This window comes from Sturnira hondurensis, unplaced genomic scaffold (assembly GCF_014824575.4).
Source record: "Sturnira hondurensis isolate 20B ecotype Veracruz unplaced genomic scaffold, ASM1482457v3 Scaffold0001221, whole genome shotgun sequence".
Lineage (NCBI taxonomy): Eukaryota > Metazoa > Chordata > Mammalia > Chiroptera > Phyllostomidae > Sturnira > Sturnira hondurensis.
This window is the reverse complement of record NW_028073852.1, coordinates 7,168,465-7,195,180: the sequence shown is the minus strand read 5'-3', so window position 1 is coordinate 7,195,180 and position 26,716 is coordinate 7,168,465. Positions and strand designations below refer to the sequence as shown.

General features: G+C 55.2%; 1 protein-coding gene across 4 annotated transcripts; it reads right to left on the bottom strand.

The window, feature by feature from the left end:
* Positions 1–5,840: 5,840 nt before the first annotated feature.
* SLC4A1 (solute carrier family 4 member 1 (Diego blood group)) lies at positions 5,841–20,514 on the bottom strand. 4 transcript variants are annotated; one of them, XM_037067734.1, is made up of 20 exons: positions 20,377–20,514; positions 17,549–17,634; positions 17,335–17,425; positions 16,287–16,351; positions 15,253–15,433; positions 15,023–15,158; positions 14,458–14,581; positions 14,251–14,335; positions 13,945–14,129; positions 13,262–13,472; positions 12,811–13,023; positions 12,486–12,634; positions 12,170–12,364; positions 11,276–11,449; positions 10,734–10,823; positions 10,097–10,263; positions 9,113–9,366; positions 8,044–8,213; positions 7,776–7,952; positions 7,012–7,092 (listed from the first exon to the last, which is right to left on the bottom strand). In XM_037067734.1, exons 2-20 carry the CDS (start codon positions 17,561–17,563, stop codon positions 7,012–7,014), a joined length of 2,763 nt encoding a protein of 920 aa, XP_036923629.1. In that variant the 5' UTR covers positions 17,564–17,634; positions 20,377–20,514. The 4 variants fall into 4 exon arrangements, with proteins under 4 accessions (XP_036923625.1, XP_036923629.1, XP_036923638.1 ...); XM_037067743.1 differs by having other exon boundaries at positions 17,335–17,386; XM_037067738.1 differs by having other exon boundaries at positions 20,385–20,514.
* Between the last annotated feature and the right edge of the window lie 6,202 nt (positions 20,515–26,716).

The following is a 26,716-nucleotide window of genomic DNA, read 5'->3' as shown; positions in this document are numbered from 1 at the left end:
TTATCTAAGAAAAAGAAGATAAAAAATATGAACAGTGAAAGGACAGCAAACTCACAGTTACTAACAACCACACCTAAAACAAAAGCAAAGCAAGAGGACAGCTAGATCAGGAGCGGAACCATAGAAATGAGGAACACATGGAGGGTTAGCAACAGGGGAGTGGGAGGAGGAGAAGGGGGAAGATACAGAAAATAAGTAGCATAGATGGTAGGTAAAAAATAGATAGGGGGGAGGGCAAGAATTGTAGGGGAAATATAGAATCTAAAGAACTTGAGACACGGGGTCATAAACTAAAGGGGGGAAGGGGTGGGGGAGGGGTGTGCAGGGTGGAGGGGAATGAAGGAGGGAATAGAACAACTGTAATGGTATAATCAATAAAATATATTTTAAATAAAAAAAGTTAAGATCAAGAAGACAAAATGGGAGAACATTTTTGTGGGGTCTACGATCAGCAAAAGACAGAATATCCCAGGATCTCTTGTAAATCAACATCCAAAAAGCATCAACTTCAATTAAAATATGACCAAATAATATGAAAAGATGATATAAGAGTAAATCTGAAAGAATAATCAGCAATGCAGAGATGCTTAAACTCTTTAGTGAGCAGAGAAATGCAGGTTCAACAATAATGAGATATCACAATCAGATTAGCAAAAACCAGACATCCAGATAATGTCACTCATATGGGAACATAGGAATCTGCTGCTCTGCCCATGGGAGTGTGGACTGGTGCAGGCTTTGTGGAAAAACCCGTATCTAGTCAAATTGGGACAGAAATATCTGTGACCCAGGAAGTCCGCGCCTGACCCCTAGGTATATAGCCCGAAGACATTCTTACCAGGTCAATATGAGGACAGCACTGCAGCATTGTTTGTGGAAGGGGGTGAACGTGGTGGGTGTCCCTCCCTGGAGGAGTGGAGAGGCCAAAGGTAGAGGATGCCCCACAGAGCAACAGTTAAAGCAGCAGTTAAAGCAACTCCACGTTCACAGAGCAATCTGGCTGGCGAAAGCCATTGGTCTGGGAGAACAGAGGGCCATCAGAGCAAGGCCTGTTGATGATAATACTATAGAAATACACAGGAGCATGTATTATCACCACAATGGTGATAATATATAGAAATACACAGGAACACACACATTACAAACCAGCTGTAAGGAGACATTTTGAGAAATTTGATTATAAATTGAATATTAGGTATTATTGCTAATTTTGTTGGGTGAGATGATGGTATTGCAGTTAGGTAAGAAAATGTTCAGTGTTGGAGGGTATGTGTAGCTGAAAAATATAGAAGTAAAATGGAACAACGTATAGGAAGGACTTTAATGTATTCAGTTCAGTGAAGGGAAAAATGAGAAAGATGAAACAAACACATTTTAGGCAAAGATTTCAGCAAAACTTCAAGGCAAAATCTTGGTAATTATTGAGTCTGAGAGTTGAGTATATCGGGGTTTATTATACTATTGTTTCTACTTTGCTGTATGTATTAAACTTTTATAATAAATTTAAAACAATATCAATGATAAATATTTTCAAGAACATGGTCACACAAGAAGATGAATGTCAGTGGACTTCCGGCCAAGATGGAGGTGTAGGCAGACACACTGTGCCTCCTCACACAACCCAAAGAAGGACAACAAATTTAAAAACAAAAAACTACCAGAACTTACAGAAAATCAAACTGTGTGGAAGTCCAACAACCAAGGAGTTAAAGAAGACATATTCATCCAGACCAGTAGGAGGGGCTGAGATGAGCAGCCAGGCATCGAGGACTGATGGCAAGGCGGTGGCTGGCAGACCAGGTGGTCCCACACTTGCTGCTGATAAACCAGGAGGAACAATTGGGGAGCAAGACAGGCCACACAACCCAGGGTTCCAGCGTGGGGAAATAAAGCCTCAAAGCCTCTGACTGAAAACACCTGTGGGAGTTGGGGTGATGGGAGAAACTCCCAGCCTCACAGGAGAGTTCATTAGAGAGACCCACAGGGTACTAGAATGAACACAAATCTACCCACCTGGGAATCAGCACAAGAACAGCCCAATTTGATTGTGAGTGGTGGCGGGAGTGGCTGAAAGCCGGCAGAGAGTTGAGCAAGCCACACTGTTCCCTCTCAGACCCCTCTCCCACATACAGAGTCACAATGCAGCCACATGGGTTGCCCCGCCCTAGCAAATACCTAAGGCTCCACCCATTATACGTTGTAACAGGTGTGCCAAGACAAAAAAAACATGGCCCAAATGAAAGAACAGATCAATGCTCCAGAAAAAATACAACTAAGCAATGAAGAGATAGCCAACCTATCAAATGCGAGTTCAAAATACTGGTAATCAGGATGCTCACAGAAATTATTGAGTATCGTTGCAAAATATAGAAAAAAGTAAAAGCTATGAGGAGTGAAATAAAAGGAACCAACATTGAAGGGAAGGAAACTGGGACTAAAATAAACAGTTTGGACCAGAAGGAGGAAATAAACATTTGACCTCAACAGAATGAAGAAACAAAAACTCAAAAATATGAGGAGAGCCTTAGGAACCTCCAGGAAAACTTTAAGTGTTCCAACAGCCGAATCATAGGGGTACCAGAAGGAGGAGAGGAAGAGAAAGAAATTGAAAACTTATTTGAACAAATAATGAAGGAGAACTTCCCCTATCTGGCAAAGGAAACAGACTTCTAGGAAGTCAAGGAAGCTCAGAAAGTCCCGAAGAAGTTGGACCCAAGGGAGCACACACCAAAACACATCATCATTACATTACCCAACATTAAAGAGAAGAAGAGAATCTTAAAAGCAGCAAGAGAAAGGGAGACAGTTACTTACAAAGGAGTTTCCATAAGACTATCAGCTGATTTCTCAAAAGAAACCTTACAGGCAAGAAGGGGCTGGAAAGAAGTATTCAAAGTCATGAAAGGCAAGGACCTACAACCTAGATTACTCTATCCAGCAAAGCAATCATTTGGAATGGAAGGGCAGATAAAGTGCTTCCCAGATAAAGTCACATTAAAGGAGTTCATCATCACCAAGTCCTTAGTATATGAAATGTTAAAAGGACTTTTCTAAGAAAAAGACTAAGCAAACAACTGAAACAGGATCAGAATCACAGAAATGGAGATCACCTGGAGGGTTATTAGCAGGGTGGGGAGGTGGATGGGGGAAAAGGTACAGGGAATAAGTAGCATAAATAGTATGTAAAAAGTAGATGGGGGAAGGTTAAGAATAGTATAGGAAATGTAGAAGCCAAAGAACTTATACATACGACTCATGGACCTGAACTAAGTGGAGAATATGGGTGGGAGCGGGTGTGCAGGTTGGAGGGGAATAAAGGGTGGGAAATGGGACAACTGTAATAGCATAATCAATAAAATATATTAAAAAAAGAAGATGAACATTAAACATGTTTGAATCATTGTCTATGGAGGGGTAGAAAATAGAAGTAGGAAATTAGGACAAAAGGAAGGAAGGGAGGGAGGGAGGAACACATTGAGGCTCAGTGATAATTGCTCCAAACTGAGAATGATAAACTTTACCCTCTACACCTAAAGTCCAAAAGAAGAGTTGATAAGGTGATAAGTTGATACCCTCTATAATTCTACCACCGTGGTACTTTAATTTTCTTCTGTCGAAGCCTCTAACCATCACTCCTGGACACTCTATGCTTTTCTGCATGGCTGTCCCCATGACAGTTAGACTCCTTTGTGCCTTGCTTAAGTAACAGGAATGAACTTTTTGTTCACCAAATGCTGGTCTTGGGCTAGGACTTGCAGGTCTCTAATCTCATTATCTGCGTTTTACACACATGGAAAACAGCTCAGAGAGGAGGTTCTTTGTCTGATTCCTACTAAACCACAAAGCTGGAATTCCGAACCCTTTGGCCGCACACCCCTTGGCCTCCAAGTCACTTGGCCTCAAATACCCAGCTTGAGTGTACCAAGCTGGTCCAATAGCTTCTTCATCGTCATCATTATTTTAAGGAACTGCCTGGCTGATGTGGGGTAATTTACTAACTGCTCTTCTCTTTGTGAGAATTTGCATTCTTTCTAGTATTTTGTTTGCTTCCATAGATAGCCCTGCAAAAACTGTCTTCAGGTTTAGAGCTCTGCTTCTGTTGAACTATTCCCTTACTGGGAGTGGGGATATTACCTCGTTCACCTGGAGGGCGGACCTCATTGCAGCAGTTACTTTAGGCCGAGGGAGTTTCCACCAGAGGAAATGCAGGGAGAGGGGGCCTGTGCATCTGTGCAGGGGCAGGAAATGCAGCGGGAGTGCGGCCCCTGGCCAGGCAGGAAGTCAGATCCTGATTGATTTCTGTGGTCTTCACATTTTTCTACTGCTTTCCTGGTTCAAATTTGGGAATGGGGTACTGGCAAGCTCCAGACAGGGCCAGTGCCGTGGGACGCAGCGGGGAAGCTGCTGTGTGTGGGAGGTGGGTGGCTGGGATTGCCTGGGGCTCCAGCAGCCTCGAGTCCTTGGCCACTGTCCTGGCCAGTCTGGGAGGGGTCAGCTGGGGATAGGCAGCAAGTAAATATAGATCCAGGGAAGGAAGCCAGGCAGGCCAGCTCCGCACCAACCTCTTGCTGGAAGGCTGGGGCCGGTAGGGAGGGAGGATGTCCTGGCTTCTTCCTCAGTTCTGGTCGACACCTGCCCTGGCAGCTCCCTGGGATTGCTGAAAGAGGCTGGGGACGGAGGGTGGGCGTTGCCGGGACAGAGTGTCCAAGGGGATCAGAGTGGGGGCTAGTGGGAAGCTGGTCAGGAGATGTTGTTCCTGTGTGGCTGACAGCCAATCACATTTCCTCTCTGCTGGTCCCTCTCGGAGAAGCCGCCCGGCTTGAAGAGTCCAGGCTAAGGGCCCGACTGCAGGAGGGATGTGCGGTCCACAGTCCAAGGGGCAGGGACCGGGCCTCGTTACAGTTCCTCTCCCACCCCCGGGGGCTCTTGCTTCTTCTGGAGAGGAGAGATGTCTGGAGTGTATGTTTGTTTTCCCTTGCTTTCTGCCCCTCACTCTGGGCTGGCCCTCTCTGTCCCTTGAGCTTGGCGGCCACCAGTCCTGCCCCTCCCCAGCTCCAGAGCCACCCCCTAGCCTGGTGTCCTTGCCCCCCACCCCCGGGCTGCAGCCCTGCACCGGCTCCACAACACACATACCATGTCCACCTGGTCCAGCCAAGACCCCTCAGATCCCTGACTCCGGGAGGTGAATGCCAGCGAGGTGGTCCCTTCACCACATATGCATCTACTGACAAAACCTGTTCCCAGGTGTGGAGGGCAAGGGTGCGTGCGGAGTGGGGCAGGTGGCTTTCTTCTCCAGTGTGCAAGGTGCGGAGAGTCGGAGGGGACAGAGACGGCCCAGGCAGAATAACAAAACCAGCAGCTAACATTTACTGGGCTCTTCCTTTGGGGCCTGGGGCTAGGCTTCGTGTCGAAGGCTTTGCCAGTGCTGTCCCACTTAATCCCACGACAGCCCTAGAGACTGGTATCATATCGTTCCCCTGTTACAGAGGTGGAGGAAGTGAGGTGGTGGGAGGCAGCGGCTGGCCTCCAGGGGTGCCCCCAAGGGCTTCCCACTGGGAGTCCAAAGCCCCCTTTCTTTTCTGTCACGCCATGAATCTCAGTTTCAGTCCTCTCGTACTGTTTCTGTTCTCTCCGCTCTTTATACATATGTAGTAAAGATTTTGTTTATTTATTTTTAGAGAGAGGGGAAGGGAGGGAGAGAGGGAGAGAAACAGCACCCGCTACTGGGGACCTGGCCCACAATCCAGGCATGTGTCCTGAATGGGAATCGAACCAGTGACCCTTTGGTTTGCAGGCTAGCACTCAATTCACTGAGCCACACCAGCCAAGGCATATTTTTGTTTGTTTGTTTTTAATAGATTTTGCCCACATTCTGCAGGACCCGCTGGCTCCTACCCCAACTGGTAAATCTGGGTTCTCCTCAAGATTCCCCTTGGGTGGGGGTGGGGGCAGTGGGTCTCTCTAATGCTGGGTCTCAGTATGTGTGAAGCCGAGTACGAGTATAATGATAGCTCTGAGAAAATACACAATCAATAAGTTACAAACTTCCCTCCCTCCCCCGCCCCCCCTCCATCCAAATCTAGAACAGACTATGAATTATCCATCACTCCCTACTCCTGGGCAAGGTTTTGTCTCAGTCACCTCTGTGTCCACAGGGTCGAGGGGCTCAGTAAATGTTGGTGGAATGAATGAATAAGTGAATTAATGAGAGCAGCAGGGTAAGGAGCAAGCAGGAAGGAGTCTTGGTTCCCAGCCCTGGTTGTCTCCTCCCCCACACCTTGTCCTCCCTAGGACTCCTTTCTCTGCTGCAGAGAAAAGGGTCCCCCGGTAGGGGGTGGGGGCAAAGAAGGGGAAGGGACGGTCTGCAGGGGCATGAGTGAAGGAGAGCGCAGACCTCTGGCCTCAGAATCAGGAGACGGGGTTCGAATCCCAGCCGTGTGGCTCAGGAGCTGTGTGACCTTGGGCAGGCTTGGAAAAGAACGATGGCTACAGCCTAATGGTCCTTTCGGAGTTTGTGAAGCCCTCTGTTCACATTTCTCTTTAGCCCTCAGTTACTACCCCATAATGGGGGAATGATTACCAAGATGCCCGTTTTACAGAAGAGGAAGCGGAGGCTGGAGAGGTTAAGGGGCTTGCCCTGGGTCACACAGCAAGCGGGGAACTTGGACCCATCCTCCCGACTCCCTTCCTCACTGGTGCCCCTGTCTGTGTCATGAGGAAGGGGGCTCAGATCTAAGTGTCACAGCGGGGATGTGGCAGTGTGGCAGCAGGAGGCGCTATAATGTGAATGCCCTAATGTGGGCTCCACTGGCCATTTCCAGCCAGAAAAGCCAGCCCGCCTATTATGGAAGGTTTCCTAGACACCCCATCCTTCCCCCACCCACAGCTTTGGGGCCTCAGCTGCTGCCCCAGGGGGGACCTGGGAATCCATGAGTTGCCCCTGAACTTTGGCATTTCCTGAGAGAGCGGAGCCGTGGAGTGGTGGAGAGGTCTGGGGCCCAGGCCCTCCTCTCACACAGGCATGGGCACCTCGTCGTACTCATCCCGACCTTCCTCCTCATCAAAGCTTGGCTTGGCATCATCAGCGTCCAGCTGGAGGGCGGGGTAGGAAGGAGAGGGTGAGTGGCCCGGGGGCCAGAGGAGCCCAACCCCAGCACCGAGAGGTACCTCTGGAGTTAGGGAAGGCCTGGCTTTCTTCGAACCTTGGACGAGTCCTGCCTAGCAGCCCCTAGGGTTGGTGAACATGAGAGACACCCACAGGGTGGGGAGCCCCTGGGGATCTGATGCCCTCTGATGGAACGGACCTCCAGAGTATGGGCAGGGCCCTCCTTCACCAAGGCCGCCCCACAGGGACCTGCATCACGTCTTAGAAGAATTCTACTGGGAGGGACTCTTCCAAAATGATTTGGAGGGTCACAGGACCAGCCATCCAGTGGTCGGGACAGCTCATGTGGAACACACCCTGGGTGCCTCTTAACCCTCTCACCAACCCTGCCATGACCCCTTTTACAGGGGAGCAAACCCAAGGCACAGAAGAATGAGGCCACCAGTTCCAGGTCTCACCCCAGGATGTGGCCGTGCGAAGATTTGAACCCAGGCCCCAGATCTAGACCCAAAACACACTGCCTCCTGCCTTCCTTAATCCTGAGAGCCACCCCCTCTGATGTGCCCTCCCTGTGCCAGCTCTGGAGCCCCCCCCGCCCCCGCTCCTGCTCTCTCTGCACCCTCCCTCCTAGCCCAGGCCTTGGGGGTGGGGGTGGGGAGCAGCCACTCACACACTGGAGCTCCAGGTTCCGGAAGATGAGAGGCAGCAGGAGGCGGCGCAGGGGCACCGTGAGGATGAGGATGAAGGGCAGGGCCAGGGAGGTCTTCTGGAAGGATTTTGCCGCCCACAGCACGGCCAGGCAGATGATCTGGATGCCCGTGAACAAGTGCATGCGCCAGGTCTTTACCTGTGGACCCAGGCTGGGGTCATCGCCTGCCCTGCCCTGGCACCCAGTCTCCCCACCCCACCCGGGGCTGGGCAACCAGGGGGCCCTGTACCCGCTTGACGTAGGGCACATCTGGGTGGTACTTGGGTGGCTTGAAGAGAAGCAGGATGCGGTCAAAGAGCTGGATGCCACTGAGGGATGTGACCCCCATGTAGAGGAAGATGCCAAACAGCACAGCCAGGGGGATGTGGGACAGGATGGGCCCCATGAGGATGGACAGGCCTGCGGGGAGAACCAGGAGAACCAGGTGTCCAGGCGTCCTTCAGCCTCACCACCCCCAAAGGACGGGCACCAGCAGGGTCCAGGGAATAAAACCACAGCTGCCACGTGGAGCCCTTTCTGTGGATTCTTTTAACTGATACTACCCCCATTTTAGAGATGAGGAAACAGAGAAGTGAAGGAATTTGCCTGAGGCCACACAGCTAGTAACCTGCAGAGCCGGGAGTCAAGCTCCAGCCTGCCTAACTTCAAAGCCAACTCCTTTAACCTAGGAGGGGCCCCAGAGATCAGAAAAGCCCGCATTTTTTCTCATCCCAGCCCAGAATGCCTCCATCACCCTCCTCTAGCTAGTACCAATGTCGCCTCCTACAAGAAACGTCCCTCCCGTCTCCATCAGCAATCACAGAGCTGCCCACCGCAAGCCCAGCTGTGCTCTCAGCCCCTGTAGGCGCGGATTGCCCTCGTGGCCCTCTGACCTCTCCTCCCCTGGCCCCACACTATGGTCGGGGCCCTGCCCTGTGCATTGGTTGCAGAGCGGCTGAGCTAGAGGGCCCCCAGGGCCATCTAATGAACCCTCTAATGGAGCAGAAAGGGAAACTGAGGCCCAATCACAAGAAGGGACATAGAATTAGCATCAGGGCAGGGCAGGAACCCACAGGTCACTGAACTTCTGTCTAGAGAGCACTTGAGTAATGGAGGAGGCCCTCCTTCCTCCGCTGCTCAGATGCCCATCTCTGGGCGTTTCCTCTCGAATTCCATCATGTGAATAACACACTGGGGAGACGAGGGCAGCAGGCACATCAGGAGGGCTGGAGGGGGCTGGATCCCAGGGGGCAGGTGCTGGAGCCCAGGGGCAGGGACAGAGAGTGGGCGGGGGGGGGGGGTGCCCGGCCCTCACTCACCCACAAGTACAGAGACCAGGAGCCCGCTGATCCGCTGCTCCTTGACCTCCTGGATCTGGGAGGCAGCCCCTGGAGTGCTGGCCTTGCCCATGACGGTGAGGGCGTTGGCGTGGGTGACAGAACGCACAGTGGTGGCACTGAGCCAGGGCATCCCAAAGATGGTGGCCAGCCCGCCCATGCCAATGACCAGCAGCAGGTCCAGGTGGAAGCCAGAGCCCTTGACCAGCTTGCGCTCCGGTTTGCTGACGATCAGCCTGGGGGTGTGGGGGTCAAGGGTCAGCAGGGCTCTCCCTCCCCCACCCTCTCAGCTCCCCACTTCCTTCTGCCTACTTGAGTTTCTTGGCACCTCAGTTTATCTCTCTGTGCCCGTCTCCCTTGGAGTTCCTCGCTCCCTTCCTTCCTGTCCCATCTTGAGACTCCAAAAACTAAGAGCAGACACATCTTCAGCCATCACCTAGAACGTCCACGGGCAGGTTTACTCTGGAGCTAATGGAGTGTTGGCTGCAGGGAGCATCACTGGTATGGGCCTCTTCTAAGATCTGCCCCCTTACTCTGTCGTTTGCATTTTGTGTTTTCATCTTAAAAGGGGCTCCCTAGCCCTGGCTGGTGTAACTCAGTGGATGGAGCGTGGGCCTGCGAACCAGACGATTGTGGTTCGATTCCCAGTCAGGGCACATGCCTGGGTTGCAGGCCAGTTCCCAGCAGGGGACTCATCAGAGGCAACCATACATTGATATTTTTCTCCTTCTCTCCTTCCCTTCCCCTCTAAAGATAAATAAATAAAATCTTTTTAAAAAGGGGGGGCTCCCTAAATTACACATTGTCAGGGCCCTGCCCCTGCCCATCCATCATTCTTGAGAATAGGGAGGGCTGCATGTTCTGCTGGGGCTAATTAACCTCAGTCCTTGGTGACTTGCCTGCCTGCAACCTGTCCCTCTGTCTCTGCCTTGGACTCTCCAGGCCTAGCCCCACACTGGCTCTTACGTGGTAATCTGGGACTCGAGGAAGATGAGGATGAAGACCAGAAGTGCAGGCAGAGCAGAGGCGAACATCATCCAGATGGGGAACTGGGTATACAAGCCCAGCGGGTGGATGACCCAGCCCCGGGCGGAGGAGTTGGACACCTCGAGGCCGGAAGGCACGCTGAGTTTCTGCAGGAGGGGGATGCTGGTCAGAACCCTGGGGCAGGGGGGTGGGGAAGGGGTGGATGGGAGGGACAGGTCCTGGATCCTTGGGAGCTCACTTATATTGCACACCTACATTATACCCAGTCCCTGCGCTAAATTTTTTATGTACATCTCATTCCCAACTTCACAGATGAGAGGACAGTGTCGGAGAGGTTGTGGCTTGCTTTTTATCACACAGCTATTGGGTGACAGAGTGAGACTCATATTCAGATCTGCCTGGCACCAGAGCGGATTCTTTCCTGCTGCCCTGGGTGAAGGAATGGAGGGGGAAAACTGACCCAGGGGGTCCTATAGGGCTGTTAGAAGAATGTGGGGCTTCCAGGGGAAGTGGGCAGGGGATAATGGGTAGTTCTAGCTGGCTTCAGCTTTGGGAAAGCTCTTCTGGGAAAGGAGCAAGCTGGAGAAATGAAATGAGGGTGGAAGGAAAGGGTCACCTGGGTATAGGTGTCCTTGATGAAGAAATCCACAATGACCATGATCAGGATGGAGATGGGAACCCCAAAGTCCCCGATGACCCGTCGCAGCTGAGGGCAAGTGGAGGAACCACCGGTTAGTGCCCAGGTGCTCCCTGCCTCCCACGTGCCCGCCCTTCCAGCCCATCTTCTCCCAGGGGGCCCTATTCTTTCCAGGGGGGTTGTCAACATCTGATGCCCTGTTTTGTACCTCAGTGTACTTACCTCCTTGCTTCTCCTTTGGACCTGCCCCACCCCTGGCCCCCCAGTTTCTCCACCCCCTTCTAAGTACTGTCCGTCCAAGGCCCCCTATTGGGTTCTCAGCCTGGCCTGGACGTGCTGAGGAACTGAGATAGGCTTGCCTGAAGAGTGAGATCCTGGATAAGGAAGGGGCTGGGGAGGCTTGGAATTGGAAAGGAGAATCTAGGGTAAGAAGGGAAGCTAATGGCCCTGGGAAACCTGGGCTGCTTCAGACTGAGATATAGGGCAGTGTGGGCAAGGGCAGGTGGAGACCAGATGCTGACCTTGCCGGGGAAGTAGGAGCTGTTCTTGAACTTGCGCAGCATCATGGCGAAGAAGAAGGTGCCAGCCATAAGCACGAGGGAGAGGAGGGCTGTGTTGGGCAGGGCAGCCTGAGGTTTGGGTTCCATCGTCACGTTGTGGGTATAATGCTTCTGCAGCGGGTGGTCCTGGAAGATCTGCAGCAGAAAACGAAGGCATCCTTCATCCGTCCATCCTCTGTCCATTGTCCACCTATACATCTATCATCCATCCACCTTCTTCCTCAACTGATGTGGTTACAGAGGGGCAATGGGATTCTACAGCTTGGTTTTCAGGAGTGAGGACCAGCTAGGCTTGGGTGGGGTGGGCCATGAAGGCAATGAGTGTGTGTGTGTGTGTGTGTGTGTGTGCAGGATCACCCAGGGGCCTGGGAGACATGAGAAGCCTGCAGTGAAGGGCTTCAGGGACTTGGATAGACCCACCGACCAACAGAATCAGGGACAGACAAACTGTCCACCCTTCCTCCACATCAAACGCAGGCACAGTGTAAGGTGGCAGTGCCAAGGGGGCAGGGTGCGTCCTCCACAGGACCTGTGCTTCTTGGGGGCACGTGCAGGAGAGGCAAGGGGACTTCAGCAGAGCCTCAGTAACCCCCGCTGCCCCAGCACACATGCACGCTTTTCTCCTCACACACACGTTTACCCATTAGTCACTCTGTGTGTGGTCGTGAACATGGACGTGTGTGCACAGAGGGGCCCCTCATGCACAGTCACACTGTACTGTGGCAGGTGTCGACATGTGCGTGGTCACAGTCACATACCGTGAAAACACGGCCACACAAAGGCCATGCAGACACGTGTGCACAGTCTGTGCTCAGTCTCAGGCGGGCACACCCCTATGTTCATTCACACACCCACCTTGACCAGCTTCACGAACGTCTCATAGATGAAGATGAGGGAGATGAGGAAGGAGAAGATCTCCTGGGTGTAGCGGGAGATGAAGCGGACCAGGAAGCTGCCCTCGAAGGCCACCACCAGCACCACCAGCAGAATGAGCCAAAAGCCGATCCACACACGACCCACGAGGTACTCCAGGCCGTTACTATTGCAGAACTGCAGGTGTCAGAGGGAGCTGGGGTCAGACGAGGGGCCCTGCCCTGTGCATCAGGCCGGGCAGCAGGGGGCGGGGCCAGGGCCCAGTTACAGGGTCACAGCGGGGCCAGAACAGAGCTACCGAGAAGAAGGCTTCCTCAAACACGAGCAGAGGCCCCGAGAAGCCAACCACAAGCAGGGGCTGAGCCGCCAGCAGGGCGAAAAGGATGCCTTGCGCTGCGGTGGAGATGAGCAGCTCTGACACCCCCATCTGGTTCCCGGTCTTCTCTCCTGCGGGTAGAAGTCACAGCAGGGTCACGGTCGGGAGATCATTCCCATGGGCCAGGGGAGCATGTCATGGGTTGACTGATGCAGGGGTCCAGAGCGTCAGTCTAGGGCGGAGGTCAGGGACCATGCAGAGGCCAAAGGCTCTGAGGACAGGGTGGGAGGCGCGTGGAGGCACTGACCCAGAAGGCCACCGAAGGTGATGGAAGGTGACAGGGCAGCAAAGTAGATGAAGATGACGGCAGCCAGGACCTGGGGGCTGAAGGCATCTGTGATGTCACTCAAGTAGCGAGGGTAGCGGCGCTTTATGTCACGCACCAGGCCCCCGAAGAACATGCCTGTTCGCTGCAGAGGGTCATCTGGGCCACCAGGCACCCCTGGACCCCCATTTAAATCTGTAGTGAAGGATAGGAACATGGTCATAGCGGGTAACAGGGAGAGGTGTGAGGAGAGGGGCGATGAGGGGGTATCATCTGATGGGACTGGAGTGGCCGAGGGGGCTGGGTGGCATGAGGAAGGGAGAAGGGGCTCCAGGGTATTTGATGGGAAGAGGGGACCAGGGGCTCACAGGGGGCATGGGGGGTCTGAGGGGCTGTGGAGCTCAGACAGCCTCGGGCTGGGCAAGACAGGTACCTAGGCCCTTGTAGAAGCCGGGATCGGGCTTGGCAGGGCTGGGCAGGTAGCGTCTGCGCAGCAGCTCCTGCTGCACGGGCACCAGACTGAGCAGGGCCTGCTCCGAGGGCGCATCCGAGGGAGGCAGCACCAGGCTGCAGTCCAGGAAGCCCTCCAGCGAGCGCACCAGCTCTCCCCGGCTCTGTGCTAGGTATGCATCCATGCGGAACACCTGGGGGCCGGAAAGAGGGTCAGGGCAGCCTGCACCTGCTGGGTGAAGGGACCCGGGGGGTCCACAGCTGGGGCCCCCCCGAGCACCTCTCACCCAGACCCTTCGGGCTAGGAACCACTTGGCTTGCCCACCTCCTTCACCTCCCACTCTGAAAGGGTGTGGGGGAGGCAGACAAGGAAGGCCCTGCGTGAGGAAAGGAGAAGGAGCTGAAGCCAACCGGGTGGCTTACAGCAGCCCAGATGGAGTCAGAGCCAACTAGGCCATACCAGGCCAGAATGGACCAGGGAGGTCCGTGTGGACCAGAGTGAGCCAGATTGGACAGGGATGGCCCACGTTACTCGGGTCAGGCAGGTCAGAAACAGCTGTATTAGACCGAATGGGCCAAACTGGTGATGCTAAAGTGACCAGGGCCAGTCCAGACTGGAGAGTGGGTCTTAACTGCCACCCAGCTCCCTCGCCGGCCCCTCCTCACCCTCTCCGACATGAGGGTGGCGGCTGCCCTGCCGAGCTGATTGTAGTCCGTGTGAGGGGCCTCGGGCCCCAGCAGCACAAGCAGGAAGCGCACGGGCACCGGCAGCTCCACCGTGTCCTCCAGCTCTGTGGGCTCCTGCAGCCGCACGAAGCCCAGCACCGGCCGCTCCAGGAAGGTGGCTCGGCCTGCGGGACAGGGTGGTGGACATGATGTAGTCGGCCGGGCTGTGGGGGCACTGCTGGGCCAGGACCCTCGGGGTAGCAGTGGGTATAGAGGGGTGAGTGGGTAGGGGGCACCACTGCTCACCCACTAGCACCAGGGTGGCCTCTGAGTCCGGAGGGATCTTTTCCAAAATTCCAGATGGAGAGCGGCCTTCTGTGCCCCCCTCTCCCTGTTGGAAGGAGGGTGGTAAGGGGAATATCCAGCCCCCTCCTCCCCTCCCTACTCTCAATTCCAACCATGTCCAAGTGTAGGCTTCCTGCCCCTCCCCATACAGCCCTTGTATGGCCTCACCTGTTTGCAGAATAGCTGAATTTCCAGTGACGGTTGCTGGGGGAGCAGAGGCTCTGAGGGGCTCCCAGAGCGGGTCACGACTGCGGGCCTCACACCCTCCAGGGCCTCTAGGTCTCCGGCATGGCTGCAGGAGAGACAGGGGACACAGGCTGAGTGGGTTGAGCTCATGGGCTATTAGCAGAGTACTGCTTGTGGGAGGGACCAGCTAGGACTTTCCAGGGACCAGACTGCAGGGTCCCCGGGGCAGGGGAGGCAGCCTCTTCTGAAGGATGTAGCGGACATCAGCACATGGCCTCTGTCTGAAATGAGTAGGTGGAGCCCAAAGAATGAATGGACAGAAGGGCCTGGAGAGTCTGCCCTCTTGGGAACCAGAGTCCCCAAGTCTAAGCATGGAGACATGGCCACCCCTCAAGAGGTGTCAGAGGCAGGAGCTGTCCTGGAAGAAAAGTGGGCCCCAACCTGGTGGGCGGGGCAGCACTGGGACTCGTAGGGCGAGCTAGGGGCAGGTGGGCTGGGGAGACAGGCCCTTTGGGAGTAGAGTCCAGGCCCGGGCAGGCAGGGGCACCTGTGTTTGAGCAGCAGGACCCGGAGGAGCTCCTCTCGGTTCTGAGGCCGGATCTGCTCCTCGTAGATAAACCTGTCCAGTAGCTGGTTGGCCACTCCAGCCAGGGAGGTCTCCTGCAGATCCAGGAGGACAGTCCCTGCAGACCACAGAGGGGTCAGCTAGTCAGCTGGATCCTGGCCCTCCTCCACCCAGCAAGCTTCACGTGCCGTGCGGGGCCCCACAGGGCTCACCCTTGGCAAAGGCTCTCTGTAGCTCCAGGAGGCTCCAGAAGGTGAGGTAAGACAGGTGTGGGCGGCCCCAGGCCCCGTCCCCACTGAGGTTCTCCTCCAGCCGCACCCAGCGTGCTGCCTCCATCCACCGAAGCTCCTGGTTCTTCCCATCCATCACCAGTTCATGCAGCTCCACGTAGACCTGCGGCCCCACAGACCTGAATTAGCCTATCACCAGGCTCAGGGCCAGGCTGTGGGGAGACTGGCAGCCCAGGGGCCAGTGGGCACTCAGCAGACTCTGAGAGGTGTTTGCAGGAGGCCCAGGACCCTGGAGCATTTGGGGGCAGATCCCGAGCTCAGAGGGACGGGACACCTAGAGCTCCAGCCTGGAGTGTGAATGAGCTGGGAAGTGTGGAGAGATGTCTGGGGGTCCCAGAGGTATGGCCCACACTTCCAGCTCTGTCCCTTAGCCTCCCTGACTCCCAAGCGGACTCCATTTCAGAGGCGTTTGGAGAACCTTAGGACCTAGGTGGGTGTGAGAGCGGGCACTTCAAAGGGGAAGGAGAGGGAAACCTTTGAGTCACTGGGTTGCCTCCAGCCTCTAAGAGTGTTGAGTGAGTGTCATTCAGCTTGTTCTTGGGTTTCTTTGGGGCCAGCTGGCCACTCTGAAAGGCCTAGCTGAGGGCAGGACAAATGTCCTAACCAGCAAGATTCTCTGGGGGCCCCGCAGGGATATAGGGAGCCTGGGCAGAGGGGAGCGTTATTTATTTCTGTGCTCCCAGGGAGCTCCCAAAAATCCAGCCAGGGCCACAGGGCTTGTGGACTCCAACTCCCAGCAGCTAGTTTCTCTCCGCCCTTCGAGCTCCTTCCTCCGTGGAAGGGGGCCCGGGTCTCTCTGCGTGATGGGGCTATCCCCTTCCCTTCCACCGGTTTCCTGGAACCCCTACTCCTTCTCAGTCTGTCTGTGGCCTGTACCTGCCCCCACTTCCCCCTGGTGGAATGGTGGGTCCCAAGGGCAGTACAGGAAGAAGACTGGGGCAGACGGGGGTCCTCACCTCGTGGGTGCCTGGCTGCACGGTGTTGTAGTAGTCTACGGTGGTCGGTGGCTCGGTGAGGTGAGCTGGAAACCCAGGGACCGGTCAGCGCTGCCCGGAGACAATCCTGCGCCACCCGCCATAAGCCTCAGAAGCCAGTGCCGCATAATGTCCTGCTGGGACCCAGTACCCCTAACCCACCCCTGCCACTCAGTGGCTGTGGCTCCCCAGGCCTGTCCTCGACTCCACCTGGCTCTGTCACTCCACGCCCAGCACTGTGACGACCCTGGGACTCATCCTCAGTGACCACCAGGAGGGTCGTCTCCAAGGCGGTTGGAGAGACCTGAGTGGCAGTTTTCAGGGTTTCCTTAGGGTCTCCTCCCCTTCTTGCCGCCTTCTGGGACCAGTTCCCTTCCTTCTCACCTGCCTCAACAGTCCTTCCAGCCCAGCGTCTCCCGCCTCCAGGCTGAGCTCTGGGCACCAGGGTGGGGCCTGCCCTTATATTGCCCGCATGCCCCACCACCCCAGACCGCATTCCCCAGAGGGGCCTCTTGTCTTCAGTAACGATTGCCTGCACTTAAGTCCTGTTGACAGTAAATAGGTGCCTGCTGGGGCTCCCCGACTAAGACCTTGGACAGGCCAAGGAAGGTTCCCTGGTGTCTCTCTGCCCTGGGGGTCCCCAAGGCCCCTCATTTTTAGGACCTCTGGGCCCCCAAACAGCAGTATTCTGAGAACAAAGCCAGTGCCTGGCCTAGAGCCAGCACTGGGTGGGCACGGTGGCACGTGGGCTCCTGCCACTGTCCCAGACAGGCCTGGCTGCCCTCTCATGACTCTGAGGGGCATAGTGACGGTGATGGGTGACTGGCCCTGCCCACTGCCCCCCGTCCCCTCCTGTGATCATTTCAAACAAAACTCTGTTTATGTTTCAATCAGCCGGGATTGTAGGAAAACTGCCCTGGGGCTGGGGCAGTGGGGAGGGAGTTCGGGGACGGCAGGAGGACAGGTTCCCCAAATGTCCCTGCCTGGGGCTCAGCACCTCACCCCAGCAGAGAGAGGCAATGCTGCTCACCTTCAGGCTCCTCCATCTGGGGTGCAGGGACACCTGGGTCTTCATACTCCTCCTCCTCCAGAATCTCTTCTAGCCCCTCTTCAAAATCCTCCTGTGGGAAGTGGCCATTAGGGCGGGGCTGTGAGGGGCTCCCTGAGTCCCCCTGAAGGTAGGAGTTTGGGGCCAGGTGCCCAGCTTCCCAGGAGGAGCCCAGCAGATGCCAGGAGAGACTCACCTGAAAATCCCCCATGGCGCTGTCCCCACTGTCCGATTATTATTCTCAGGGATCTGAGTCCCCAGCATAACCCGCACTGCGGGTCCCTGCAGGGAAGGCACAGGCTGAGTGAGGCACAGGGCATTTTGGGGTCTCCTGATCCTCCCCAGAGGGGGGCTGCATTTGAGCGCAGGGAGGCCCCAGGTGTTGGGAGACAGTGGGATCAGAGGAAGGAGGTGTATGGGTGGAGGGCATGACCCATCAAATCGGGAAAGGGAGGGGGCCCTGCTTTGGGGTGAGGGTAGGGTAAGTGCTGGCCATGGGGTGTCCCAGAGCCTGAGCATGAGACTGTTCCCATGGCGCCGGGCTTGCCCCTCGAAGATTCTGACTGCATATGTTTTCCCTCCCTCTTCTGTCCCTTCCCACCCCCTCTCCCCAGGTTTCCCTGCCTCTCCCATCTTTCTTCTCTTTCTTCCTTCTCTGGCCTTGCTTCTGCCTGGGCCTCAGATCCCTGGAGTTCTCAAGGGTGCTAAACCTTAGGCGGTAGAAGTCCCACCCATGGGGCTGGGACTCTGGTCTGCTTCCCGCCTGGGAGGTGGGGGGGTCAGAGGGGCCCCCAGGCCCAGAGAACCCACACATTCAGGCTGCCTCTCTGTTACTGCCTGGCCGAGCAGCCGTGGGCACTCCCGGACTCTGCCTAGGTCAGCAATTTTCAAACTTTTTCATCTCGTGGCACACGTAAACTAATTACTAAAATTCTGCGGCACACCAAAAACACATTTTTTGCAGAGCTGACAAAGAAAATTAGGCATAATTCTGATCCATGGACAGCGGACGGCTATTGTGCTGCCTGTTGTCGTTTTTTATTTGACAATCTAAGGGAAGAGGTCAGTGCCCCCGACTAAGTAGTCAGGTGTTGCATGTTTTAAAACGTCTTGCAGGGCACCAGTGTGCCGTGGCCCAGCGGTTGAAAATGCTACTCTGAGGTCTTGGTCATTCCATCTGTGTGACGAGAGGGCCTTCCTACAGGGGTTCTGAGAAGAGGGGAGAATGGAGGTGCCTTGTGCTCCTCCAGGCCTCAGGAGGTGCACCCGTAGTCCAGATTGCTGCCACCCGCCGGCCGTAGGCCTTGCTCTGCTTCTCGTTGATAAGAGCCTCCTCCCTGGTCGCTGCCTCTGGAAGTTCATTGAACACCTGGCGGCTGGCAGGCTGGGGCAAGGCCAGATAAGGGCAAGCGGGGCATCTGGAGCCCAGAAGGTGGAGCACAGCTGGAAGAGGCTTGGTGGGGAGGGGGGTGGCGACCAGATGACAGAGAGGGCTCCCGCCTGGGTGGCATAGCACAACTTTTGCGTGATCGCCCCTGCACTGCACCGAGCTGTGCCAACGTATCTCATAACCCCAACCACTTCGGGAAGCAGGCAGTGTCATTGGCCTTGTTTTACAGGTTCAGAGAGGTTTACCTGCTTCAGTCCCCTGGTGGGCAGGTGTCAGAGACGAAATTAAACCCTGGCCTCCTTGACTCTAACTATGTCTCTAACCATTAGACTGAGTTGCCCCCAGAAGAGAAAACAGCTATTAGCTGATTTAGTGTTAGTAAGAGCATGGATTCTCTGGGTTCAAATCCTAGCCCTGCCATTTACTAACCACGTGACTGTGTGATCTAAGACAAGTGACTCAACCTCTCTGTGCTTTGGTTTTCTCATCTAAAATGGGGTAATAATAGCCCTGGCTGGTGTGGCTCAGTGGATTGAGTGCCAGCATGCGAGCCAGGGGGTTGCTGGTTCAATTCCCAGTCAGGGCACATGGCTGGGTTGCGGGCCAGGTGCCTGGTGGGGGTGTGCACAGGAGCACAGGAGGCAACAACACACTGATGATTCTCTCCCTCTCTTTCTCCCTTCCTTCCCCTCTAAAAATAAATAAATAAATAAAATCTTTTTAAAAGATGGGGTAATAATAATATCTGTCTCATAGACGGTGACAGCCCTAAGTCCGTATGTGTAAAGCATTTCGAACAGCGCCTGCACGTAAGGAGCTCTGTGTAGACGTTGGCCAGCATTGCCGGTGCTACTAGGTGTCGAGGTCAGACTTCCTGCCTTCATCCCCTTCCACTTTCCCAGTTCCCATAGAACCGGCCTAAGTGCTTCCAGTTCCTCAGTGGTAGGGGACTCCTCCTTTCCCTCCAAAGGCTCCCTAGAGCAGGGACAATGGTCTCCCTAATAGACTCCCTGAAATGACCCGATGGGAGAAGTGTCAGCTGATGACTTTTCCTTCCTTTTTTTCAGATTTTTTAAATTTATGTTTAGAAAGAGGGGGAGGGAAGGAGAACAACTGGGGGCCTGGCCCACAACTCCAGGCGTATGCCCTGACCAAGAATTGAACCGGCGACCCTTTGGTTCGCGGTCCAGCACTCAATCTAGTGAGCCACATCAGCCAGGGCAACTTTTCTCCTAAGAGCATGATGAGGTGACCTGGGGATCCCCATACATGGGGGAAAGAGGGTGCTGGGGGGTGAGACCCGAGTCTTCGGGATCTGAGGGAGCCTGCTAGGGACTTAGACACGCATTTACACACCAGTCCCACATGCCTCTGCTGCCACGTGCCAGCCTTTTTCCTGATACCAGCTAGTTTTCTTAATATCTGCCGACCTGCTCACCCCAATGGCAGGTGCCAATGGGCCTGTGCCCTTAGGGATAATGATGCACACTGCCATGTTCTCACCATACCCATCTGCACCTCCCTTGGAGGTCAGAGCACTTGGGCCCATTTGGGCAAAGGTTTAGGATGGACACCTGCAGACACCTCACAACAGGCACCAGGGACCAGCCCCAGCCCCTCCCAGCCCCACTTACCTGCTCACAAGACTTGGGGTCCCTCCAGGAACTCCTGCAGCTGCGGTGCCCTCTGAGACCAGCCGAGCTCACACCTGCTCCAGCAGCGCCAGGTTCTTGCTCCTTTGCCCCAGGGGCAGCTTGCAAACCCCTGACTCATTCCCCCGCCTCCTAATCTGCCCGCCCCATGGGCCACAGGAGCCCCTACTCACCCCCCCCCGCCCTGCTCCCACTGGGTGCCCAGTAAACAGAGTTATCTCTCACACACATCTGGACAGCTGTGAGTCTGGCCCACCCCACCCCAGCTGGCCAGCCCCCCGACGCCTCCCTCCTGGCCCCTAGGATTCCCCTGGTCTTCCTTTGTGGACTAAGGTTTGATGGCTGGGTTCTCAGAGCTCCCGGCTCCTGGCAGGTCTGGCCCCAGCCCGCGGATGCCCCTGTCTGGCCTCTGCTCATCCTCACTTTGGCCAGGCCCCTCTGCTCTGGCCCCGAGCGGCACAGGCACCTTCTCCTCTCTTCTTTCTCAGTGTCCCCCCTCGGGACTTGTTCTTCCTCTGCAGCCTTGCCCATGGGGCACCTGCTCAGTGCTCACAGGGTCCAGGCAGCCCCCTCCCCTTCTGGCTCCAGATGAGGGTGCCCTGGCTGCCCCCTGCCCAAGACTCTGGCTGGTTCCAAAGAGCTGGCACCTGGGCGTTAAGTCGCTGCCATTCAGTCAACCTGAAACAATGTCAGGTCAACAAAACAACCTTCCCCACACAGGAGCGCAGAGCTCACAAAGCCGCAATGTCTGGGCACACTGGCTCCTCTGTCGGCCGCCTGCCCAGAGCAGCCCGCATTCTCAGCCCACGCTGTGCCCCTCCCCACACTCCCCCAGTGGGGCAGTCTCTGCTCCTGGGGGTACTGGGGCTGGTCACCTCTTCCTGGGCTTCGGTTGCCAAACAGGCACCGACTGAAAGAGGAGTTCAGATCAGTGAGAAAGAAGCGAGTCTGAAAGCAGACAGCAAGGGGGTTTTGCGGACACTGCTCTGGGCAGTGGAGGCAGGGAATCATCCCAGCCCAGCTTTGCTACTGACGGGCTGTGGGACCCTGGGCAAGGGCCTGTCCCTCTCTGTTCTTTAGTGTCCTCATCTATAAAGTAAGAGAACGGTTCTGTGGTTGCCTGCTTGGGGGTTCTCTGCTTTGGATCCCAAACATAGAAACTCAGAGGCAGGGACAGAGAGATGGGCATCTCCAGCAATTCTACAGTCATTTCCTGCGTCTCCACCACAAGCCCACACTGTTGAGCGCTGGCAGAGAGAAAAGGGCAGGGACTGACAAGAGCTGGATCCTCCTGCTGATGGGGCTTCTTTTCCAGGCACTGGGCTGGGGGCTTCCGCTGGTGCCCACACTTTAATCCTTGCAGCCTCCCCATTTTACAGAGGAGGACACTAACGCAGCAGAGAGGCAAAGTAGCTTGGCAGGGAGAAGAGTAACCGATGAACCGGTGAATGGGGACCCCCCCACCCGTACTGGGCTCTGTGCCCAGCAACATACACGCGTTCTCTCTCAGAGCTCTCCAAACGCTTCTGAGGAAGGCGCTGCTTGTTGTTGCTATTTTCCTCTCACGGGTGAAGACACAGGGCGGGAAGGTAGGTGACTCGCCCCAGGGCCCTGGGCTGGTGCAGCCGGAGCTGAAACTCAGGACTTCGTTCTGCCTCATGCTAAGCCCTGAGCTCCCTGCTCCAGGCTGGAGCTCACTCTTCCTGCTGGTGGCACCTCTGGGCTGCCTCCTGTGGCCTTTGGCAATGAGTGCCGAGGGACAGCCCTGCCCTCCCGCCACAGCCCAGAGAGGACCCAGGCGCCCCTCTGCCTGCCGCAGGTGCCCACTCTGGGTCACTCCGGCCCCTGCTCACGCCCCTTTCTTCTGTTACACCACGGTGGCCGCACCGTTACTCTCATCTCTCCCCACCCTGCGTAGGTGAGGTGCTCCCCCCAATCTCCCCCAGTGGGCTCCTTCTCAATGTTCAGGGCTCAGATCAAATGCCGCCCCCCCAAATGCCTTCTTTGACCAGCCATTTTGAAATAACTTCCAGCCACTCTATCACTGGAATATCAGGGGTGGCAGGGGGTGCGGGGAGGCTGTCTGTGAGAGAAAACCCAAAATCTTAGAGGCTTAAGCAAGACCGAAGTTTATTTCCTTTTGATGTAAAAGTCTGGAGGTAGGAGGTCCCAGGCTGGTGATGGCACTGTGCAGTGTCAGCTACACAGCTACCTCTGTCTTGTGGTACCTTCAGCAGTTGGCTCTCTCTTCATGGCTCAATATAGCTGCTTGAGCTTCAGCCATCGCCTCTGCATTCCAGCCAGCAGGAAGGAGAAAGGGTTAAAGAAAGGCGTGCCCTCTCTCCCAGAACACTTCTCAGAGGTTTCTTCTGTGCATATCCCACCAGTGAGGACTGAGTCACGTGGCTACGTTGAGCTTCCAGGGAGACTGGGAAATGTAGTCCTTATTCAGAGTTGTAGTACACAGGAAGAAGAGGAGCATGGAAATGAGAGGACACCCAGGAATCTCAGCCAGAGGCTCATCACCTGCTGAAAACTCTTCGTTTTCCTACCAGCAATAGCTTCCTACTTAACTATTTATTTATTACTCTCTCGCTCCACTAGAAAGTAAACTTCATGCTAGCCTCTTCCATCACTGTATCTCCAAGCCTAGTGCAGTGCCCGGTACAAGGAAGGCTTTGAATTTTTACTGAATGAATAATTGAGTGATTCCTCGCAATAGTTACTTGAGCAATGCAGTGTCATTCCCATTTTACAGGTGGGGAAAATGAGACTCAGAGAGGTTAAATAACTGGCCTAAAGCCACACATAGGCCGTAGGGCCAATATTTGAACCTTGCTCTCTAAGGCACTGATGTTCTTCCAACTGTTCTCACTTCAGGCTGGTTCCTCTGACCCTCAGCTCCTCCGTGGACTGAGTCAGAAGCCAGAAAACCATCACCTGGGGTCTCCTACTGCCGTCTCCCTGGGAGATGCCGTCTCGGGTTCTCACTGTGTCCTGCCTTTAGCTTCTAATGGGACCAACATCAGAAATAGTTGTTTGGGACAAGTTTCTGGGACCTTTCTGCAAATCACTAGGTGAGGATGTTACATGGAATCCATGAAACAAATGCCTCCTGGAATTAAGCAATAGGGTGGAGTCTGGAAGTTCAGATGAGCCGACAGGCTTCTTTGTTTCAGGCAGAGAAGGACTGCTTCTCATCAGGTTTCCCATTTTACCTTTGTTGCCAGGAAACTCAGGATTTGAAGTGCCCAGAGGCAGCCTCAACCTCCGGAGAAGTGATGGAGTGGATAGAGTGTGTGTGATTGGGAACCAGGGAACCTGAACTTGAGCTTCAGCCAGTGCTCTGCGAGCAAGATGTTTAAATTTCCCTGAACTTTCAACTCATGGTCATAACCCCAAGGCTGTTAGAAGGCTTAAGTGAGCTAAGACATGGGAAAACTCTCTAATAAGGATTAGACGGTGAAGAGATGGTCAGCCCTTATCACAAGCATTAACAGGGGACACTCAGCTAGCCAAGGCTAAACTGCAGCTTCTCCAGGAATTCTCTGATGAGCGTGAAGTAGTCAAGGAAGGCTTCAAGGAGGAGGCATCTTAAAAGACAAGTGGAATCCTCTGGTGTAGACCATTTGACAGTATTATCCCTGTCCCCTGCAGTGCTAATACCTGAGGTCACTTCCAGCTTCCAACAAAGCCAGCCCTGTTCCCATCTTACCACCCTTTTGGGTACTATCTCATCATCCCTCACTAGTCCCACAGTCTGTCAGCTGCTGTCCCCAGGCAGAGAAGCACTGTCCACAAGTGGGGGAACAGCTGGGGGAACAGGTGGGGCAACAGCCCTCTGGGAGGGCCCAGTCCCTCCTCCAGTCTAGCCACCTCCCTGCAGGTGACTTGCCACCCCTCCCAGCCCAGCAGGGCCCTACTCCCTGCACCCCTCCTGGAAGAGGGATGGATGATTCCCCTAGAAAAGGGCTAGGCCTGATCCTAGCGTGGCTTGCGGATTGCGGGGCTCCTCCTACTCCCAGTCCTTCTCCCTTCCCTGTTCCTCCCTTCCCGAGGGCCCATCTGGGACTCAGATGGCCCACAAGTCTCCAGAGACCTCAGGGTTTCGAAATGAGCAGAGTGTAGTCTTGGGAGGGTCCTGAGCCTGGGACAGGGGGCTGGAATCTCTTCCCCCTTAACTAGCAACCTCTGACCCTCTGTTCCTCTTCTGTACAGACTTAATCACATGGCCCTTCATTAGCTAAACCATCTTTACTGACAGACTGGTCTTGGTTAATTCTCAGAATACTTGAAGAAAAAGGGACACAGAGCCCTGGCCGGGTGGCTCAGTTGATTGGAGTGTCATCCTGAACACACACACACACACACACACACACACTGGTGAGTTCATCAGGATTGCATACTGGAGGCAAGTGATTAATGTTTCTCTTTCACATTGATGTCTCTCTCTCTCCCCCTCTCCCCACTCCCACCTTCCCTCTCTCTCTAAAATCAGTACATATGCCCTCAGGCGAGGAAAAGAAAAGGGACACAAAAGTGATACACACCACAGCACAGAGGTCATGCTGCGCACGAGCAGGGGTGCTGGCAAGCAAGCAGCCAGGGCACAAAGCTTGGGTAGGGGCAGGGAGGGAAAACTTCAAGGAAATGGCTCTTCCCAGTCAGTGACAGCTGGAGGTCACACTGGCCAGAGGGAGCCAGGCCCCTGTGGGACTCCCAGCTGGGGCTTGGGCGGGGCTGCAAGCTGACCGGAAACCCCAGCGCACTAGACTGCCAGAGGTCTGGGGCGTGGGCTGGACAGGCTGGGACAGCCACCACACTCTCCACTACTCGCTGCGGAGGCAGCCCTGCCCACCTAGTGCCCAGGTGGCCCTGGGTGTGGGCCTGCAGAGGGAGAGCCCTCCCCTTGACAGGACCTGCCATGTGTGGGGAGGGCCGAGAACCTGCAGTGGCGGATACGTGGGCATGGAGAGGACCCACACCTGGGGCGTCTGTGTGAGGACCTGTGGAGGCAGGTCCCCTGTCCCACTGTTGTTAGGGCCACAGGGGACCACGCTCCTGTGCCAGGAGCCCACTGATGACACCCCGCCCCCCGCAGCTGCACCAGGAATCTCAACCAGAGTCTCATCACCTGCTGAAAACTCTTTACCAGGCAGCCTCAGGGTAAAGTCCAAATTCCTCTTTCTGATCTACTTTCTGGCAACCCCTAGTCCTGGCCTCCGGGTTTGTGGCCTTGATCCCAGGCCCTGCCCTACTGGCCCTAGTGTCCATGCTTGTCCTTCACCTGGTTAAATGTTTAAAATTGAGCCCAGTCCCTCCTCCAGTCTAGCCACCTCCCTGCAGGTGACTTGCCACCCCTCCCAGCCCAGCAGGGCCCTACTCCCTGCACCCCTCCTGGAAGAGGGATGGATGATTCCCCTAGAAAAGGGCTAGGCCTGATCCTAGCGTGGCTTGCGGATTGCAGGGCTCCTCCTACTCCCAGTCCTTCTCCCTTCCCTGTTCCTCCCTTCCCGAGGGCCCATCTGGGACTCAGTCCCCCCCTGCTTTCAGGGTGGGCCTGCACCCAGAACTAGGTGTGGCAGGGGCTGACCTTGGATTGTCCAAGTTGTCATCCACCTGCTGCGAAGCTGGCCCTTTCCCTTTCCCTTCCCTTCTAGGCCTGACCCTTTGAGCCATGGCTCTTTAGTGGGGATGCTCAGAGTGAGGGGGTCAGCCACAGGCAGGACCCCTCAGGGCTCAGAGGGCCTCTGGTGCCAGGAGCTGTGGTGGTGGTATAGGAGGGTGTATTCTGGCCCGAGGAGCAACAGGCACCATGTGAGAGGGACCCCAGCATTAGGGAGGGATCCCCCCAGCCACCCTCTCCTGCCCACTTTATTTAAAACCAACCAAGTGCTGATAGGACACATGTCACTGCAGCTGTGACCCCACATCAAACCTTAACGGTAATGCAACTGACCCTTGAACAATGTGGGGGTTAAGGGTGCCGACCCCCCACACAGGCAGAAATCCTTGTATAACTTTTGACTCCCCCAAACTTAACTATGCTGTCACTCCATGTCCACAGGGATTGGTTCCAGAACCCCTGAAGACCCCTGAAGAAATTTGTGGCCCTGGCTGGTGTAGCTCAGTGGATTGAGCGTGGGCCTGCGAACCAGACGATTGCAGTTCAATTCCCAGTCAGGCCACATGCCTGGGTTGCAGGCCAGTTCCCAGCAGGGGACTCACGAGAAGCAACTATACATTGATGTTTCTCTTCCTCTCTCCTTCCCTTCCCCTCTAAAGATAAATAAATAAAACAATTTAAAAAAACCCAAATTTG

Excerpts from the sequence above, each read along its gene's own strand:
- SLC4A1 (XM_037067730.1), bottom strand. The coding sequence starts at position 16,800 with ATGCGGTCTGGGGTGGTGGGGCATGCGGGCAATATAAGGGCAGGCCCC. Across the intron at positions 11,450-12,169 it reads CGTTCGTGAAGCTGGTCAAG|ATCTTCCAGGACCACCCGCT; the intron begins GTGGGTGTGTGA and ends TTTCTGCTGCAG. Across the intron at positions 8,214-9,112 it reads CCTGGTCTCTGTACTTGTGG|GCCTGTCCATCCTCATGGGG; the intron begins GTGAGTGAGGGC and ends TTCTCCCCGCAG.